The sequence below is a fragment of the Bos grunniens genome, chromosome 7 (assembly GCF_055505025.1).
Source record: "Bos grunniens cultivar Pamir isolate PY7600 chromosome 7, Bosgru_T2T1.0, whole genome shotgun sequence".
Taxonomy (NCBI): Eukaryota; Metazoa; Chordata; class Mammalia; order Artiodactyla; family Bovidae; genus Bos; species Bos grunniens.
Window position 1 is genome coordinate 19055574 of NC_141171.1, and position 18420 is coordinate 19073993.

The 18420-nt window shown below is 56.4% G+C and overlaps 1 protein-coding gene across 6 annotated transcripts in view; it reads left to right on the forward strand.

Annotated features, from left to right (window-relative positions):
* Window positions 1-18420, forward strand: part of PTPRS (protein tyrosine phosphatase receptor type S) — a 110879-nt gene that overhangs the window by 85874 nt on the left and 6585 nt on the right. For 3 of the 6 annotated variants that reach the window (XM_086410008.1, XM_086410009.1, XM_086410007.1), the window contains 18 exons: window positions 1160-1353; window positions 4353-4470; window positions 6209-6817; window positions 7277-7374; window positions 7943-8196; window positions 9061-9154; window positions 9245-9460; window positions 9936-10093; window positions 10561-10572; window positions 10747-10859; window positions 12408-12455; window positions 13517-13614; window positions 13696-13819; window positions 14408-14583; window positions 14663-14782; window positions 17362-17516; window positions 17619-17904; window positions 18148-18326. In XM_086410008.1, the coding sequence (XP_086266134.1) occupies window positions 1160-1353; window positions 4353-4470; window positions 6209-6817; window positions 7277-7374; window positions 7943-8196; window positions 9061-9154; window positions 9245-9460; window positions 9936-10093; window positions 10561-10572; window positions 10747-10859; window positions 12408-12455; window positions 13517-13614; window positions 13696-13819; window positions 14408-14583; window positions 14663-14782; window positions 17362-17516; window positions 17619-17904; window positions 18148-18326 (3052 nt within the window). The remainder of the gene's footprint in view (window positions 1-1159; window positions 1354-4352; window positions 4471-6208; window positions 6818-7276; window positions 7375-7942; window positions 8197-9060; window positions 9155-9244; window positions 9461-9935; window positions 10094-10560; window positions 10573-10746; window positions 10860-12407; window positions 12456-13516; window positions 13615-13695; window positions 13820-14407; window positions 14584-14662; window positions 14783-17361; window positions 17517-17618; window positions 17905-18147; window positions 18327-18420) is intronic. The other 3 variants (XM_086410010.1, XM_086410011.1, XM_086410012.1) reach the window with 3 other exon arrangements.

Consider the following 18420-nt stretch of genomic DNA (forward strand, 5'->3'; position numbering starts at 1 on the left):
GAAGGTACAAAACAGGCAGGAGAGGGCTCCATAAGAAGTCGTCCCAGGCTGCTTGAGCTTGGAATTCTCCGTACTGGGCCTTCTGGGCTGCATTTTCTTTGAGCCTTGGGCCTGGAACATGAAGCGGGCAGTGTCCTGTATTTTGGTCTGGTGGTGGAAACCATGGCAGTGGAGTGTAAGAAACAGCAAGCAACGCTGGTGGGAAAATTAAGAGGTCCGTGGGACCCCAGAAACCCTGTTTTTAGACTCTTGAGATAACCCAGGATGTGGAGCTCCTTGGGTCTGAGCCATCCGACCTAGAAAGTCAGGAGATGGCATGCTGAGAATGATTAACCACCAGCTCCCTAGGCTTGGAGACAGATTTGCAGTGCTGGCCAGTTTCTGTGGTGTAAATATCCCCACTGCTGCCACACTAGAAAGTTGTAAGGTGCTAGTCACATAGTAGACGCTGAGGTTCATGGGGGGAAATGAAGCAGGCAGCTCCCCCAGTAAAACTGCAGGAAACCAAGACCAGTTGCTTTCTGGGCCATTGGCCTGGAAGGTTTGGTTGGCAGCCCCACATTTTGTCCTAAGCATGGGGAAGAGATGAAGCCATTCTTCATGCCAGATCTTGGGGTCAGGGGCAAGGTGAATGGCGAGAGCTCTGAGCTTGGGGGCTGGCTGAGAGGGTGCCCCAGTGTGGAGTGGGCTGGCTGCACCCTGGAGTGTAAGGGAGCCTGCAGCTGAACTGCCTGGGCTCCCACCCGGGCATCCTCTCTTAACAACCCTGCTATCCTGGAGTCAACTCTGTGCCTCAGTTTCCCCATCTGTAAAGTGAGCACAAGAGCCCTGATCTGGCAGGAGTGATCCGAGGGTGGAGTCAGTGTGGGTAAAGCTCTTAGGACGGGGCATGCAGGACCCGGTCATGGTGGCCCTAGGCACGTGGTCTAGACTCTGGGAGCCGCAGTTGCCAATCTGTAAAGGGGGTGCACCATCAGGGCTCGCTCCCCGGGCTGTGGGAGGTGTGCGGGAGGTATTCCCTCGCCAGTGGGGAGCGCTCAGAGCGCCCGATTAACCGGCAGTCACTCGTCACCCTGGCATCGGGCAGTGGTGCTGCCCGGGGCGGGGCTGGGCACCCCAGTAACGGCCCCGCCCGCCCCCCCTCCCCTCCTCCCGCCAGTGCCCAGCGCGCCGCCGCGGAAGGTGGAGGCGGAGGCGCTCAACGCCACGGCCATTCGCGTGCTGTGGCGCTCGCCAGCGCCCGGCCGCCAGCACGGCCAGATCCGCGGCTACCAGGTCCACTACGTGCGCATGGAGGGCGCAGAGGCCCGAGGGCCGCCGCGCATCAAGGACATCATGCTGGCCGACGCCCAGGTGGGCGGGGCTCCGGGCGGGGCCTGGGGGCGGGGCGGGGCCGGGCAGGGTCCTTGCGCTCCTGCCCTCTCGCTGCTTCTCTCTTTCTCAATCTGGCTACCTCGCTCACCTCCTCCTCTCTCTCCTGCCGCCTCCTCCCCGCTCAGTGGGAGATGGACGACACGGCTGAATATGTAAGTAGTGCACCCCCAGCCACTGTCAGTGCTGTGAGTCCACACCTCCCTGCACGCCCCTTGTAAAAGGGTCTCCTCCCCTGGGCCCCCGATGCACACCGTTTACCCCTTGGAGCGTACAGCCTCGGTTTTGCATCAGATAAATGGACACCTGCTGGGGACCCCGAGGTATCTGTTAGCCTTCTTACCTGAGTGACCACTGGACTCCGCTGGCCTTTGGCCTCCCCACCCCCGTCCCCTAGGCTAGCTCCCCGCTGTGGTCTCCCACACATCTTCCTTGCAACTGTTTCCACAGCGTTGCCCACCCTCCTCCACCTTACAGCCTCCCTTAATGGACCCAGGCCTGGGAAGTTGGAACAGTTACTTTCCCGCCTAGCCTGACTTTTATCACTTGGCTCAGCCTTCCCTGACCTTGAAATTTCTCTCAGACCAAAGTGCCCCTCCCCATCATTTTGGCTCTGGAGTGTTGGGGGAGTGGTCCTTGGGCCCCAGGTGGGACAAGAGGCCTGTAGAACAACTGTTTCTACCCTTTCAAGCTTTCTCCGGAGGCCCTGAACCAGAGTCAGGATGACTCTGTGGCTCTAGGCGAATCACTGCCTCTTTCTGGGCTGTCTTTCTGCTCCTAAGATGGGGGCTACAGGCTCTTCTTAGAGCCCCAAGCCCAATGTTAGATTGACACAGCTTCACCCATTCCAGTGGCTCTGCCTTGTACTCCCCACCCCCCATCCCAGTTTTGGGGGGACGTTCCCACGTGGCTCCAGGTTAGCCCCTCCAATCCGTGAAGACCCTGGGAAGGACAATGTCTGAGGCTCAGGGGCAGGAGACCCCCTGTTCGTGCTTCCCGGCCCCTCTCCTTGTGCTCCTGGGGCCACTCCACAGCTCCCAGGCATGCCTGACGTGTTGGTGGGTGTGCATGTATGGAAATATGGGCATACGTGTGCCTGTGGGGGAGGTCAGGGTGCTCTGTCAGTCACTAAAGGAGCAGTGATTAACTGAACACTTACTCTAATGTAGATCTGTGCTAGGTGCCATGGACACAGCGGTGACCAGGACAGCCCTGAGCCCACCTTCCTGGGGGGTCATGGTCCAGGGGAGAGGGATATTACTTGGAACACGCACAAATGCACGTCTAGTTACAGCTCTGGTGGGGACAGGGTGTAGACAGTGGTGTAAAGGCTTGAACGGTCAGCTGTCCAGGCAGGTGGGCAGGTGGACACAGTCCTGACTGGTGTGGCATTTGCCCTTCTCCATGGTGTAAACACTCGCACCACGTCAATTTCAAGCTACCAGCCAGGTTTGCAGTAGCTCATCATTGTATAGTATTTCTGTTACACAGGTATGAGAGATGGAATGTGGGTGAACAACAGGGTCATAATGTGTAGCACAGGCAACTATTAAGTATCCTGTGGTATCATTACCTCTTGGAGCTTGTAGCCTCAGTTTTGCATCAGGTAAATCGGCACCTGCTGAGGACCCGGAGAAGGCAATGGCACCCCACTCCAGTACTCTTGCCTGGAGAATCCTAGGGACGGGGGAGCCTGGTGGGCTGCCCTCTATGGGGTCGTACAGAGTTGGACACGACTGAAGTGACTTAGCAGCAGCAGCAGCTGAGGACCCTGGAGGTCTCCTCTGGCCCTCTTACCTGAGTGGCTCCTGGACCATAGTAGAAAAGAAAATGGAAAAAAAAAATGTATAAAAATATGTATACTACTGCAAACTTGTTACAATTTCAGATATAATTTAAAAAAAGAATAACCTTGAATCAGGCATAAGTATTAGTTATCACAATAAAATAATTAAGGAGGAATGGGTTTTGAGTATTTACTCTCTTTGTTTTTACTATTTATTTGATCGTACATTTATATAACTTCATGTTTTATAGATTTTTAAAAAATTTGTTGTTTCTGGGTCTTCGTTGCCGTGCAGGCTTTTCTCCTGTTGCAGTGAGCTTGGGCTTCTGGTTACAGTGGCTTTTCCTGTTGCAGAGCGTAGGCTCTGGGGCGCTCAGGCTTCAGTAGCTGCGGCACGTGGGCTCAGTGGTTGTAGTTCCTAGGCTCTAGAGCACAGGCTTTTAGTAGCTGTGGTGCATGGGCTTAGTTGCTCCACCGTATGTAGGATCTTCCCTGACCAGGGATTGAACCTGTGTCTCCTGCATTGGCAGGCAGATTCTTTACCACTGAGCCAACAGGGAAGCCTCTATAATTCATTTTCCATCATCACTGTGTTTTAAGAACTGGCCTGCAGATTTTCTGAAGGTCTGACTGTTGGCTTTTGAGAGCTGTTGTAAGGAATCTCCAGCACTCCAAGGGACATAGTGGAGGCAGGGGGGACAGCCAGTGCAAAGGCCTCGGGGCAGGGCCGTGTCAGGTGTGTAGGAGGAATAGCCAGGGAGCCCGTATGACTAGAGCAGAGTGAGCAAGGGAGAGGACAGGGCAGCTCAGTCAGGGCTTTGTGGGCAGCAAGCAGTGGGAGGGACTTGGGCTTTTGCCCCTAGGGAACTGGGAGTCCTGGAGGTCTGTGGTCAGGTGCTCACACACACCCTCTGGAGGCCACTGCGGGGAGGACAGATTGGGTGGGAAAGCGTGGTAGCTGGGGACCAGGGCAGAAGGGTGGGCATTGCACTGGTCCCGGTGGGCCATGACAGGTGTCATGAGGCCACGTGTGCCCATCTCAGCATGAACATGCTACGTGTTGAGGTCTGTGGCATGAGCTCGGGTGCACGTCTCTGCCCACAGACTGGGCCCTGCGTCCGCCTGGCTTGTCTCTAGCACGGGGAGGAGGGTGGGCAGCCTAGGTTGCATCACTGATCGCCATCCCTGCCCGCAGGAGATGGTCATCACAAACCTGCAGCCTGAGACTGCCTATTCCATCACGGTAGCCGCCTACACCATGAAAGGCGATGGCGCTCGCAGCAAACCCAAGGTGGTAGTGACCAAAGGAGCAGGTACAAGCCTGTCACTGACCCCTTTGCCCTCAGAGCATCCTTTCAGAGTTCTTGAGCCCGTGGTTCGGGGGAGGGCGGGAGGGTGCGCCAGGAGGGAGGAACAGAGTGAAGTGTGGGGGTTGTTCAAGAGGACACCCAGACTCGGTGCGGTCCAGCCCCATTCAGCTCCAGCTAGATGGAACCTTCAACACCCTACTCTTTTTGTTTTTTCTGATGTATTTATTTGGCTGTGCTGGATCTTTGTTGTGGCATGTAAACTCTTAGTTGCAGCTCGTGAACTCTTACATGCTGCATGTGGGATGTAGTTCCCCCATCAGGGATCACACCCGGGCCCCCTGCATTGGGAGCACAGAATCTTAGCCCCTGGATCACCAGGAACATCCCTAAACAAGCAATTCCTAACTTCTCACCCTCTGCCTCTTGTCCCCCCTGTGCTGATAACCCTTTAGGTTATCAGCTGGCTGTCTGCTCCACATCCTTTAGGTCTTTGATTAGTCTCCCTCCTTGGGAAGCCTCCAGCCACCTGCCCCACCCCACTTCCAGCCAACAGTCATGACCAGCTCTGCTATCTGCACCCTGTGCCTCCCCCATCCCAGCTCTGATCCCCACAAGCAGGTTGTCATTTCAGGGTCGTGTCTCCATCTCCCCCATGGTACCATGAAGCCTCCTCTCCTGGCAGCCCTGCCTTAGTTTCCCCTCTGGCTCCTCCTATCAGTCCTGAGCGGCTGGTTTTTCACCAGCCAGGATTAGCTGAGTGAGGAGAGAGGCAGCTGTGAAAACCTAAGGGGAGGGTATTGCAGGCAGAGAGCATAACCCAGGCAAAGACTCAGAGAGGAGAACAAGCTTGGTGTGTTCCAAAACAGAGAAGGGCCCCCATGGCCTCCATCTTTCTTCTCACCACAGACCCTGATATTCAAGGGCTCCCAGCTGGATGCAGCATGCCTTCACACTGTTGCTGGCCCATGCCCCCTACTGTGCTTTTCCCCTGCCTAGTATCTTTGGCATCCAGCATCCAGCTCCCATGTTACCACCTCCAGGAAGCTTCCCATATCTCTCCTGCCTCTCTCAGGGATGTTGTGTTAGAGTCATGCTTGCTAAGCAGACCCTGCTGCATACACTGTGACTGTTCATACCACCTTCCATTAAAGGCCCTGATAAGTCCTACAGCAGAGATGCCTGGTTTCACGTGTAGCGCTTCAGCACTGCAGGACTTCTCCAGACTTTGATGCGTTGATTACTACCCAAACTGTGAAAACCATGGGGGCAGAGACAGGGTTTTAGACACTCCTCCTCCATTCTGTTGATGCTAATGAGGTGCTGGCAGGAAGCAAGAGATGAGTGACTTGTTAACTTGAGATGCATAGATGAGGGCCTGCCGTGGCCTCTGCGGATGTTTTCCTTTCTCGGGTCCTCTGCGTCCTCACTGTTCCTCAGTGGCTGTTCCCTCTGCCTGAAGCACTGTTCCCCCAAGACCTCCTTGTGGCTCCCTCTTTCACCTCCAAGTCTTTGCTTTTGAGCATGGCCTTCCCAAGATGGCTTTTAAAAACTGCAGTTCCTTGGGACTTCTCTGGTGGTTCGGTGGTTAGGACTCTGTGCTTTCGCTGCTGAGGGCCCAAGTTCAATACCTGGTTGGGGAACTGAGATCCCACAAGTGGCCAAAAAATTGCAGCCCCACGCTGTGCTCCAGACCTGGGGGTTGATCGCGTGGCCCTGATGCCTGCCCTGTGTCCCCCCACAGTGCTGGGCCGCCCCACCCTGTCGGTGCAGCAGACCCCTGAGGGCAGCCTGCTGGCACGCTGGGAGCCCCCGGCCGGCGCCACTGAGGACGAGGTGCTGGGCTATCGCCTGCAGTTCGGCCGCGAGGACTCGTCCCCCCTGGCCACGCTGGAGTTCCCGCCCACCGAGGACCACTACACCGCATCGGGCGTGCACAAGGGGGCCACGTATGTGTTCCGGCTGGCGGCCCGGAGCCGAGGCGGCCTGGGCGAGGAGGCGGCCGAGGTCTTGAGCATCCCTGAGGACACACCCCGTGGCCACCCGCAGATCCTGGAGGCAGCCGGCAATGCCACGGCGGGCACCGTCCTGCTTCGCTGGCTGCCGCCCGTGCCTGCCGAGCGCAACGGGGCCATTATCAAGTACACAGTGGCCGTGCGGGAGGCTGGCGCCCTGGGCCCCGCCCGAGAGACTGAGCTGCCGGCGGCGGCCGAGCCGGGTGCCGAGAACGTGCTCACGCTGCAGGGCCTCAAGCCCGACACGGCCTATGACCTCCAAGTGCGGGCCCACACGCGCCGGGGCCCCGGCCCCTACAGCCCCCCTGTCCGCTACCGGACGTTCCTGCGGGACCAAGGTAGGCGCGCGGTGACCCCCGCACCAGAGCCGGACCGGGCCTCGTGCCCACCCCCACCCCAGCCCCCTCCCTCTCCCCTGCCCAGGTAAGTGGTCACTTTTCTGCTTCCACGTGGACGCTCAAGGCGAGTCCGGACCCCGAGGCTCCGGCGTTTGGCAAAGGTGGGACATGCCTAGGTGGCACCGCCGCCCCCACCACCGTCCCCCACCCACCCACCCAACCCGTCCCCCCTCCGCTCCTCTGCCTCCGCCTTCTCTCTGCAGCTGCGCCGTCTCCCGCAGCAGGGACATGGGACAGGGCCAGGCAGGGCCGGGCCAGGGCCAGGCAGTAAGGCCACGGGCACAGCGGACGACAGGGAGCGCCTGGGCCGCCCCACCCCACCCCGTACCTGTGCCCAGCCCCCCAGCACTCATGGGAATCTCTCCTTTGCTCTCTCCCACCTGCTGCTGTGTGGCACAGTCTCACCCAAGAACTTCAAGGTGAAGATGATCATGAAGACATCGGTCCTGCTCAGCTGGGAGTTCCCAGACAACTACAACTCACCCACCCCATATAAGGTGCGCAGCCTCCTGTTGGATCTAAGACGGGGGGTTAGGGTGTGTGTGGGGCAGGGCTCAGCCGGGGTTAGAGTATATGTGGGGCGGGGCTTGACCAGGGTGAGGGTGCCATCTGGAGTCAGGGTAGGGGGTCAACTGGACTGGTGACTGGGTGGGATATTGAGGTTCAATCTGGGTTCGGGGCTTAGTCAGGATTGGGATGCACAGTTGGGACTCAGCAGGGGTCGTGGTTCAGTGGAGGAATTAGGGTTCGGTCAGAACTGGGGCTTAGCTGGGGATCAGCTAGGATTTGAGGCTCAGTCTCTCGTCAAGCCTAAGTGTGGAATCAGGACTTTTTAAGGACTGGAACTTTGAGTTGAGATTCGGCTGAATTGAGAATCAACTGGGTTTGGAGCTCAGTCTGGGGTTGAGATTGAGTCTTGGGGTCAAGGCTTGGAATTAGGGCTACAGCTGTGATCGAGGTTCAGTCTGGGGTCACAGATCATAGGGTCCAGGCTAAGTCTGGGATCCAGGCTCGGTGAGGACCAGGGCTCAACCCAGAGCTCTGCTGAGCCGGCCCGCCCCACAGATCCAATACAATGGGCTCACATTGGACGTGGATGGTCGCACCACCAAGAAGCTCATCACTCACCTCAAGCCCAACACCTTCTACAACTTCGTGCTGACCAACCGCGGCAGCAGCTTGGGCGGCCTCCAGCAGACAGTCACGGCCTGGACCGCCTTCAACCTGCTCAGCTCGAAGCCCAGCGTGACCCCCAAGCCCGACTCCGATGGCTTCATCGTGGTGTATCTGCCAGACGGCCAGAGCCCCGTGCCTGTCCAGTAAGCTCAACCCACCCACTCCAGGGTTTTACATCTCTCCCCCAGTCAGCTGTGTGACTGCCACTTGACCTCTCAGTACCCCACTTCCCTTGCTCGTCTGTAAAACAGAGACTACATGGGTGCCTTTTCATGTGGTTGCCCTGAAGGTCCGGTGCCTCTCATAGATGTCCCCACTGAACGTGGCCTCAGCATTCTCTCATGCCCCGGCAGGCCTGACCTGCTGCTAGTTTTGGTTCTCAGACTGATGGGGAGACAGAGCTGGACACAGACAAGCTCAGTCCCATGGTGTGGCAGTGAGAAGCACAAAGGCTAAGTCCCACGCAAGGAGAGGAGTCCTCTGAGAAGCAGGGGGAAATGGAGAGTTACGAGACTGCGTGGGTATGGAAGCTGGGGTTTTGAAGGATGTATGGGAATTTGAGAAGTATACAGTTAGCTCTTGAATAGCACAGGTTTGAATTGCAGGGGCCCACCTATATGCATATTTTTTTTATTCAACAAGTCCACACTACAGTACTACACAATCCACAGTTGGTTGAATTCATAGATGGAAAACCATGGATACAGAAGGCCAACTGTACTTACATGTGGATTTTCTACTGTGCAGCCGGGGTTGGCACCCCCTAACCTCCATGTTGTTGAAGGGTCAACTGTCATTGCCCAGGGTAGGCTTTCTAGGCAAAAGGTACAACATGATCAAAATCCTGGAGGCTTGAATCAGAAACTGTAGTCCTACGTGACTTGGGCCATACACCCATGGTGTGAACGGAAGGGAAGATTCAGAGAGGGGTGGTGCCCTCACTCAGCCCAGTAGCATCCCTTGCTCGTGACTGTAGACAGCCCTCTGTGACTCTCGTCTCTTGCCAGGAACTACTTCATTGTGATGGTGCCACTGCGCAAATCTCGTGGTGGTCAGTTCCTGACCCCACTGGGCAGCCCAGAGGATATGGACCTGGAGGAGGTAAGGGGCTGGGCCCAGACACGTGCCAGCTTTCAGGAGCCCAGTGGCTCCCAGCTGGGTTCTGAGCAGCCCACATCTCTGTTCCCACAGCTGATCCAGGACATCGCACGGCTGCAGAGGCGCAGCCTGAGGCACTCGCGTCAGCTGGAGGTCCCCCGGCCCTACATCGCGGCTCGCTTCTCAGTGCTGCCACACACCTTCCATCCTGGGGACCAGAAGCAGTACGGAGGCTTTGACAACAGGGGCCTGGAGCCCGGCCACCGATACGTCCTCTTTGTGCTTGCTGTGCTGCAGAAGAGTGAGCCCGTAAGTCCCGAATGGCGTCTGCCCACATCCAGAGTGCCCGGAGCGGCCTCAGTCCCCAGAGCCCTGGCCTCAGAGCCAGACGCAGATCCTCCCAGCTCCCTGAGGTCAGAGCTGAGCAGAGGGGAGGATTTGAGGTTGAGGAAATCCAAGCAGGAGGATTTTTAGAGGAAAGGACTTTGGAACAAGGGCTTTGATGGATGTATGGGAGTTCAGTAAAGAAAAGGCATCCCGGAGTTTGCACGTGCAAAGGTCTGCGGTGCAAGAAGAAAAAGAGGACCTAAGAGTGTCTGAAACAGAGTGGAGGAGGGGAAGAGTGAAGATTGGCCAGGGCCAGACCACTGTGGTCAGTGTTCTTGGAAGCCATAGGAGGGTTTAGAGTAGGGGATGGACACAGATTTGTGTTTGAGGAAGATCCATTTGGCCACCGTGAGGGCGGTGGGCACTGATGGAAGTCTCCCCCACCCCATTTCTGTAGACATTTGCGGCCAGCCCCTTCTCAGACCCCTTCCAGCTGGACAACCCAGACCCACAGCCCATCGTGGACGGCGAGGAGGGGCTCATCTGGGTGATCGGGCCCGTGCTGGCTGTGGTCTTCATTATCTGCATAGTGATTGCCATCTTGCTCTACAAGAAGTGAGCACCTTGCGTGTCCCCACTTGACAGGAGGGAGGCCTTCCTAAGGGTGGGAGGTTTGGAAAGATCCAGGGAAAGGTTGTCTCTGAGAATGATCACAGAAGCCATCTGTGGTCCAGACAGGGAAAACAGGGCTCAGAGAGATTAAGCCACTTGATCAAAGTCACACAGCCTGGGAAATGGCAGGGCTGGCATTCCAACCTGGTCAGTGGTTTGACTCCTGTTAAGTCCCGTGCAAGATTGGCGGGGGGGCACTCCCTTTGTCCTATTAAACGAAGTCACGTGGGACATGTCCCAGCTTAGAAGGCTGAGACCCAAGTTGGAAAGGATTAGCCCCAATTTCTGGAGACCAAGGTTCAGAGGGGGAAAGAAAGCCATCCACAGTCATTGAACAGACTCTTGATGGCCAGCCTGCCCTCACCTGTCTTCTTTCCCTCCTTCTCACCTGTGTCTGCTTGCGGGAGCAGCAAGCCTGATAGGTAAGAACTGGTCCTGCCCTTTGGAGGCTGAGGACAGGGGCTGGGGTGGCACCTCGCCCACGGGATGAGCGGGAACCTAGTTGTTCCAACCGTTGCACGTGTCTGTGCCTGGTTGTGGGAACCCGAGTCACATACAGCTGGGTCACACGTCTCTGTCTGTTTGCTCGCACAAAGCAAACGAAAGGACTCTGAGCCCCGCACTAAATGCCTACTGAACAACGCCGACCTCGCCCCCCATCACCCCAAGGACCCCGTGGAAATGAGACGCATTAACTTCCAGACGCCAGGTATGTGCTTATCCCGGGCGCCGGGGACCGCACTGATGGGAGGGAGGCAGCACAGTGGGAGATGAAGCGGCCCCCTTGGTGGATCCTTGCCAGCCCCCACTGAACTGTGCCTGATGCAGTTCTTCAGTCCCAATTCCTACGAGGCTCTGGGCTTGGGGGTGTCCTGGGGTTGATGGTGCTTACAATCTAGGGAGATTTTTGAGAAGCTGCATTCAACTGGTGGCTGCTGTCTTCTCCAGGAGCTTAAAGGACATCTTCAAAGACAGAAGCAAACATTTTCTGAGTCCTCAATTCCTTCTGGCAGAAAAAGCTCTGCTTCTGTTCACACCTCTAGTCTTAAGGCCACTCAGTGGTGGGTGTTTGGGTTTTTTCCACCCTCCCCGGGGAAGCGCCCCTAGCAAGGAGCAAAAATTCCACTTCCACCACACTCTCTCTCTCCCCGCTTTTGTGGTCACATATGGTCATGCTCTCCCAGTTTCATTATAGTCCCCCGTAGATGAAAGAGGATTCTGCTGAGTCCCCTGCCACACGTGGTGGGAGAACTGAATCAGGACCCTGCCCTTGATCGTCTTCATGTGCAATGCCCCCTTCATGCCCCCCCCCCTCCTCCTCCTCAATGGGCTCATGCCAGCTGCTTCTAACCAAATTAAGGGATTTGCAGTTTAACTGAGGGCTGCTGTTCTCTCCTTATGAGCTCATCGCATGGCGACATCTGCTGTTCTCTACCTACACCCTGATCTTCACTCTCTGTCTCTGAACTGCTTCCTGTTAACTTTTGTTTCCAATCAAATGGAGATTTTTAAACATTTAACTGATGGCTGCAGTCCTCCATGAGAAGAGAGCACGGGGGCTTTGACAGGCTCGTGTATTGTCTTGCACGCTTCTCCTAACATTTCTTTCTCTCTCCTATTTCTGGACTGTGTCACGTTAGTCCCACGTTTCTCCAAATGAGGGTTTTGATCATTTATATTTACCTGATGGCTGCAGCCCTCCACAGGCGATCATGAAAAGTCTCATGGCATCCCTTGTAGTCTCTTCTTCTCTCTTCTGTCTCTGGACTAGCTTATGTCAATTCTGTTTCCATCCAGATAAGAATTTTAAATGTGTGTGTTCAACTGATGGCCTCTGTCCTTACAGCTCATGGCATGGGCCCATATGTTCTTCTCCTGCCCCTAAGTTTCTCCTTCACCATCCCGCTTCTCCTCTAAAATCCCCTCTGCTGACCCCCAACAAGGGACCCAAGGCCAGGTTGGTCGGGGGTGGCCGGATGCGGGGATGACAGGTTGATAGAAGAACCTAAAAGCTTTGAGATCTTGCCAAAGTCATGGCTGAAAATCAGGACTCGCCAGTGTCCAGTTGAGGCGATGCCCAGCCGCTGCCATGGGTTCTCTGATTGGGGCGGCCGTGTGTCCCTCACTCGTTGAAGTTGCTCCGCCCTTTGCATCTATCTGTCCGTCGACCGCTGTGCGCGCACCCGGCGAGGGATGGGGGGAGGTGGGCCGCCTCCCCCGCGTGTTTTCATTTATTTATTGTTTGCTGTTTCTGCAGATTCAGGCCTCAGCAGCCCCCTCAGGGAGCCGGGGTTTCACTTTGAAAGTTAGTTCCGGTGTCTCTCTGTTCTTGGCTTCCTTTCGCTCCTGTTTGTTTTCATCCTTGGTTTCTCCATCCGGCTTCCTCTCTCTCCGCCCACCTGTCCTGCGCTGGCTTCTCGAAGGGGGCAGGGGTCTGGTCCCCTGGGCTCTAAGGTGGCAGGTTGTGACTGCGTGTGTGTGTGAGAGAGAGAGAGAGAGGCAGGAGGAGAGGGAACGGGGCTGGGAGCAGGGATGTAGGGCACAGGTGTGTGTCAAAATACATGCGAGAGGCAGGGGGACCCACCAGTCAAATAGACACCAGCCTCAGCCCTCTTAGACGTGGGCCCTGGGGCAGCACCCAGGGACTCGGGACAACAGCTCTTCAGTAGTCAACTTGGCAAGTCCCCATAGGTTTAACACCGGTGCTTGGGTGCTGGCGCACAGCTGTCAGTTTCCCTCCCGGTAGCTGCTGAGTGTGTGTGTGTGTGTGTGCGTGTGTGTGTGTGTGCGTGCATGCGTGGCCGCTGGGCCCCCAGGAGAGAGGAGTCTGGCAGGCCTGAAGATGGGGAAGAAGCACCCACACCCACTCCATCATCCCACAAACACATAGCCCGTGCATCCCCTCCCCAGCCCCTCAGCTCCACCTGGCAGAGGACTTTTTGGTCCCTCCGACCCCCAAGGGGGCAGACGGGGTGTGGGCCTCCCGCCCTCACCAGGGGGACAACATTCCAGAAGGTTCAGCCAGCCACATCTGCTTCTTCATCTCTGTGTCACTTGCCTGCTTCTTGCCACGAGGCACTAGGAGCTTAAAGTCCTGCGGGGCAACCCTCCCCCAGCACCTGCCTCCCCAGCTGGTTGTCGGGGGGGCCTGGGGAGGGTGGGGGAGACTCCACCTAGTGCTCCCTCCAGGCCTGGGTTCCTCGCCCCCATGGGGCCCACCCCAAACCTTCCTCTTCCCCGCCACCCCCTCTAACCCGCAGCTCGTCCATCGCAGACTCACTCCGTAGAGCACCCCCAGTCCCCTCCCCTCCCCGGCCTGGCCCCCCCGAGTGACTGGCCACATGGGCGGGTCTGCTCTCCCTGCAGGCATGCTCAGCCACCCGCCCATCCCCATCGGGGACATGGCAGAGCACACGGAACGACTCAAGGCCAACGACAGCCTCAAGCTGTCCCAGGAGTATGAGGTGAGCCAGCCCCCCCACCTCCCACCCTCCTGGGGCCCACAGATGCCTACCCTAACATCTCCCACGTCCTGCTTCTCATAGTCCATTGACCCGGGCCAGCAGTTCACGTGGGAGCACTCCAACCTGGAAGTGAACAAGCCCAAGAACCGCTATGCCAACGTCATCGCCTACGACCACTCCCGCGTAATCCTTCAGCCCATCGAAGGTAGCGTGCGGGGTCCCAGGCTCCTCCCCAGCAGCCTTGGCCTGTCCTCATTCCATGGAGAACACATAGACCCCATGTCTCCTCTTGGCCAGGGGGGCCAGGCCAGAGTGGACTAGCTAGGAGATAGGTAGGGAAACTGAGGCCTGGTCCAGCCCTACCCAGAAGCCATTGAGAAGTTTAGGATCTGTATTTAACTGGTGGCTGCTGTCCACTACAGATTTCCATCCATTCTTTACATCTGTAGCTCTTATCAGGGCAGCTTCGCCACAGAGGACATTTGGCAATGTCTGGGGACATTTTTGTTGTCACAGCTTGGGGTGGGGTGTTGTTGGCATCTTGAGGGTGGAGGCCAGGGATGCTGCTCAGTACCTTGCGATGCAAAGGACCGTTCCCGACATAGAACAGTCTATCTCCAAATGGCAGTAATGTTGAGGCAGAGAAAGCGTGGAGTATATGCGCCATGATTTCCTTGGGGATAGACTGGGGCAGTCTCGGAGGGCTTCCTTTAAGCGGTGGACCAGGTGGAGCCAGCCTAGAAGGATAGAGCACCCCCACTGATCTCTAGTTTCTCCGCCACCCCCGGCCTAGGCATCGTGGGCAGCGATTACATCAATGCCAACTACGTGGACGGCTACCGGCGGCAGAACGCGTACATCGCCACGCAGGGGCCGCTGCCGGAGACCTTCGGCGACTTCTGGCGCATGGTGTGGGAGCAGCGCTCGGCCACCATTGTTATGATGACGCGGCTAGAGGAGAAATCACGGGTGAGGCCTGGGCCCTGCGGCCCCCAGGCCCTGCGCCGGCCCCGGCCCATGCTCACCTGTGTTCTCTCACCTGGTGCAGATCAAATGCGACCAGTACTGGCCCAACAGGGGCACAGAGACCTACGGCTTCATCCAGGTCACGCTGCTGGACACCATCGAGCTGGCCACGTTCTGCGTGAGGACGTTCTCCCTGCACAAGGTAGGGCCCGGATGGGACCGGGGGGCTGTGGGAGGGGGCAATGGTGGGTGGAGAAGGGAGATGAGCTTCTGCCCTGGGAACTCCCCATTGGACGGAAGAGAAACCACATTGACCCAGGCTGGGTGCATTCTCAAGCGGTCACTTTACGGATGGGGACACTGAGCCTCAGGGGAACGGCTCTTGTCTGCAGCCACAGCAGGACAAACCAGCAGAATCCAGCTTAGCAATGAACCTCTCCTCCCCTCACTGGCAGTCACCAGCCCCCAGCCCGAGATCAGTCTTGACCCCTTCCCTCACCCAGGCTGGGTTTATGGCAGGGTCTTGGCCATGCAGTAGGGGGGCCTCCAGCCTTAGATGGAGGACAGAGCGGGCAGTTGGGGCTGAGGTAGAGGGAATCTTCATCTATGTATTTAACTGATGACTGCTGTCCATCACGTGATTCCATGTGTCTCACTCAGTGATTCTCGGTTGCTGCATTTTGCCATTCAGAGGACATTTGGCAATGTCTGGGGGCACTTTGAATATTTTTATTGATGTATAGTTGATTCACAATGTTAACTTCTGCTGTACAGTAAAGTGATTCAGTTATATGTATACACAATTTTTTTGATATTCTTTTCCATCATAGTTTATCACAGGATATTGAATGTAGTTCCCTGTGCTGTAGAGTAGGACCCTGATGTTTATCCATTCTGTATATATAATAGCTTCCGTCTGCTAACCCGTCTCCTGCTCCAGCCCTGCCTCGACCCCCTCCCCCTTGGCAACAAGTCTGGTTTCTGTATCCACGAGTCTCTGTTTCATAGATAAGTTCATTTGTGCCGTATGTTAGATTCTGCATATATTACCATATGTTAAATGTTATATGTGATAGCATATGTGATATATAAGTGTTATTATATGATAGTTTGACTTTTTATCATGTGATACCATGGTATTTTTTATCGTATGCGTCTTTGACTTTTTTCATTTAGTATGATAATCTCTAGGCCTGTCCGTATTGCTTCAAACGGCATTAGATCATTCTTCCCTGTGGCTGAGTAGTACATTGTACTTAAGTGCCACGTCTTCATCCATTCATCTGTCAGCAGACATTTAGATTGTCTCTCTGTCCTGGCGGTTGTAAACAGTGCTGCTATGGACATAGGGGTGCCTGTATCTTATTGGAGTTTTGTTTGCAGATATATGGCGAGGAGTGGGATTGTTGGATCATACGTAGGTCTATTTTTAGTTTTTTGAAGAACCTCTCCTGTTCTCCGCGGTGGCTGCACCAATTAGTATTCCTACCGCCAGTGTTGGAGGGTTCCCTTTTCTCTGCATCCTCTCCATCCCTTGGAATTTGTAGAGTTTTGATGTATTTCTTTGGAGAAATGTCTACATCTTCTGACCATTATTCAATTAGGTTGTTGGCTTTTTGTTGAGCTGAATGAGTTCTTTATCTGTTTTGGAGATTAAGCCCCTTGGTTGCATGGTTGGCACGTATGTTCTCCCGTGCTGTGGGCTGTCTTTCCGTTGTGTTTATGGTCTCCTTCGCTATGCAAAGGCTTGTAAGTTTCATTAGGGTGCCATTTGTGTGTTCTCACTTCTAGTGCCTTGGAAGACTGGGGACACTTTTTATTGTCATGTAGGGAGAGAGAGGTGCTCTGGCACCACTGTGTTTCCCTGGCAGCCAGCCACGTGCCCTTACATAGAGCCTGTGCCTGGCACAGGTGCCAGAAACCTGAGTAAAAAGACAAGAGTAAGGGTTTTCAGTTGATTCACACATTAAGCAGACACTTGTGTGTCAAATACCACTCTTGTGGGGCTTACAGTCTAGTGGACAACAAATATGAAAAAAACCCCAGGAATCTTACACATTAGAGTATGTAGTGGAAGACCTGGAGTTGGTGAGGAAAGGAGTTTTGCAGAGATCTGGGGGTGGCATTCCTGGCAAAGGCCCTGCGTGTTTTGGGAATAGTGAGGAGTCCTGTGGCTGGAGCAGAGAGTGGGAGGAGGTGAGGGCAGGGAGGGGATGGGAGGAGGTGCAGAACCTTGTGGGTTGCAAAGGCAGGGGCAACTCTGGCTTTTAGCCCAGGGAGGGCTGTGGGCAGAGGAGCCGGGGGACCAAACCCGGGTGCTCACCAGCGCCCTCTGGCTGCTGTGGAGGGAATAGATTGTGGGGACATCCAGGGGGAACAGGTGATTGCTCTGGTCTGGATGGATGACGGTGAGCTGGACTAAGGTGATCACCATGGAGGGGGTGAGTGAGAAGTGGGCGGGCTTGGGAAAGACTTTGAAAGCTGTGCTGACTGATGCTGCATGTGGACAGGCAGGGGAAGGGAGTCAAGAGCGACTCCGCCTACATTTTGGCCAGAGTGCGTGGAAGGACAGCGCCACCATCAGCTGAGATGGGGGAGCAGGTTTAGGGAGAAATGGGGAGCAGTGCACGAAGATGCTGGGGACACTCTGCAGTGGAGACACCCCCACACCCTGGAGCAGCTGGGCACCCAAATCAGGGACACGGTGGTCTGAGGCGTGAACTTGGGCTCGGCACGTGGGTGCTGGGCTGTATTGACCAACAGTGTCCCCGGAACCCCTAGAGCGGCTCCAGCGAGAAACGGGAGGTCCGGCAGTTCCAGTTCACGGCATGGCCGGACCACGGGGTGCCTGAGTACCCGACGCCGTTCCTGGCTTTCCTGCGGAGAGTCAAGACTTGCAACCCGCCGGACGCGGGCCCTATCGTGGTCCACTGCAGGTACCTGGCCCCCGCCCCTTCACTCCCGGCTCCCTCTGCACCCTGTCCCCCATTTTCCCCTGGCCCTCGGGTGCCCCCTGACGGCCCCCTCCGTCTCCACAGTGCGGGTGTGGGCCGCACAGGCTGCTTTATCGTCATTGATGCCATGCTGGAGCGGATCAAGCCAGAGAAGACGGTGGACGTGTACGGCCACGTGACGCTCATGCGGTCCCAGCGCAACTACATGGTGCAGACGGAGGACCAGTACAGCTTCATCCACGAGGCCCTGCTGGAGGCCGTGGGCTGCGGCAATACGGAGGTGCCTGCCCGCAGCCTCTACGCCTACATCCAGAAGCTGACGCAGGTGGAGCCAGGCGAGCACGTCACTGGCATGGAACTCGAGTTCAAGGTGGGTGGGGAGGAACGAGTAGAGGATGCTGTGCTTGGGTGGGGGAAAGGGGGCTAAGCAGGAGACCGGAGTTCTTTCTCTCCACCCCCCCATTAAGGGGACCAGAGGGTAGAAGGGCTGGTGTTGCCCTGCCCGCCATGGCCCTGCTAGCCTTCTGGCTGAGAACACACAGCCTGCCCCCCACCCAGGGAAATTGGGTCCCCAGATGGAGGCTGTCCTGATGTCATCCCCTCGTCTCCACAGCGGCTGGCCAACTCCAAAGCCCACACATCCCGCTTCATCAGTGCCAATCTGCCTTGTAACAAGTTCAAGAACCGCCTGGTTAACATCATGCCCTACGAGAGCACCCGGGTCTGCCTACAACCCATCCGGGGCGTGGAGGGCTCCGACTACATTAACGCCAGCTTCATTGATGGTTACAGGTAAACCTGGCCCTGGCCGCTACCGGGGCTCCGGTCCTGCATGGGAGAGAGCTCGAGAGACCCTGCCAGCCCCATGCAGTCACAGCTGAGGTGG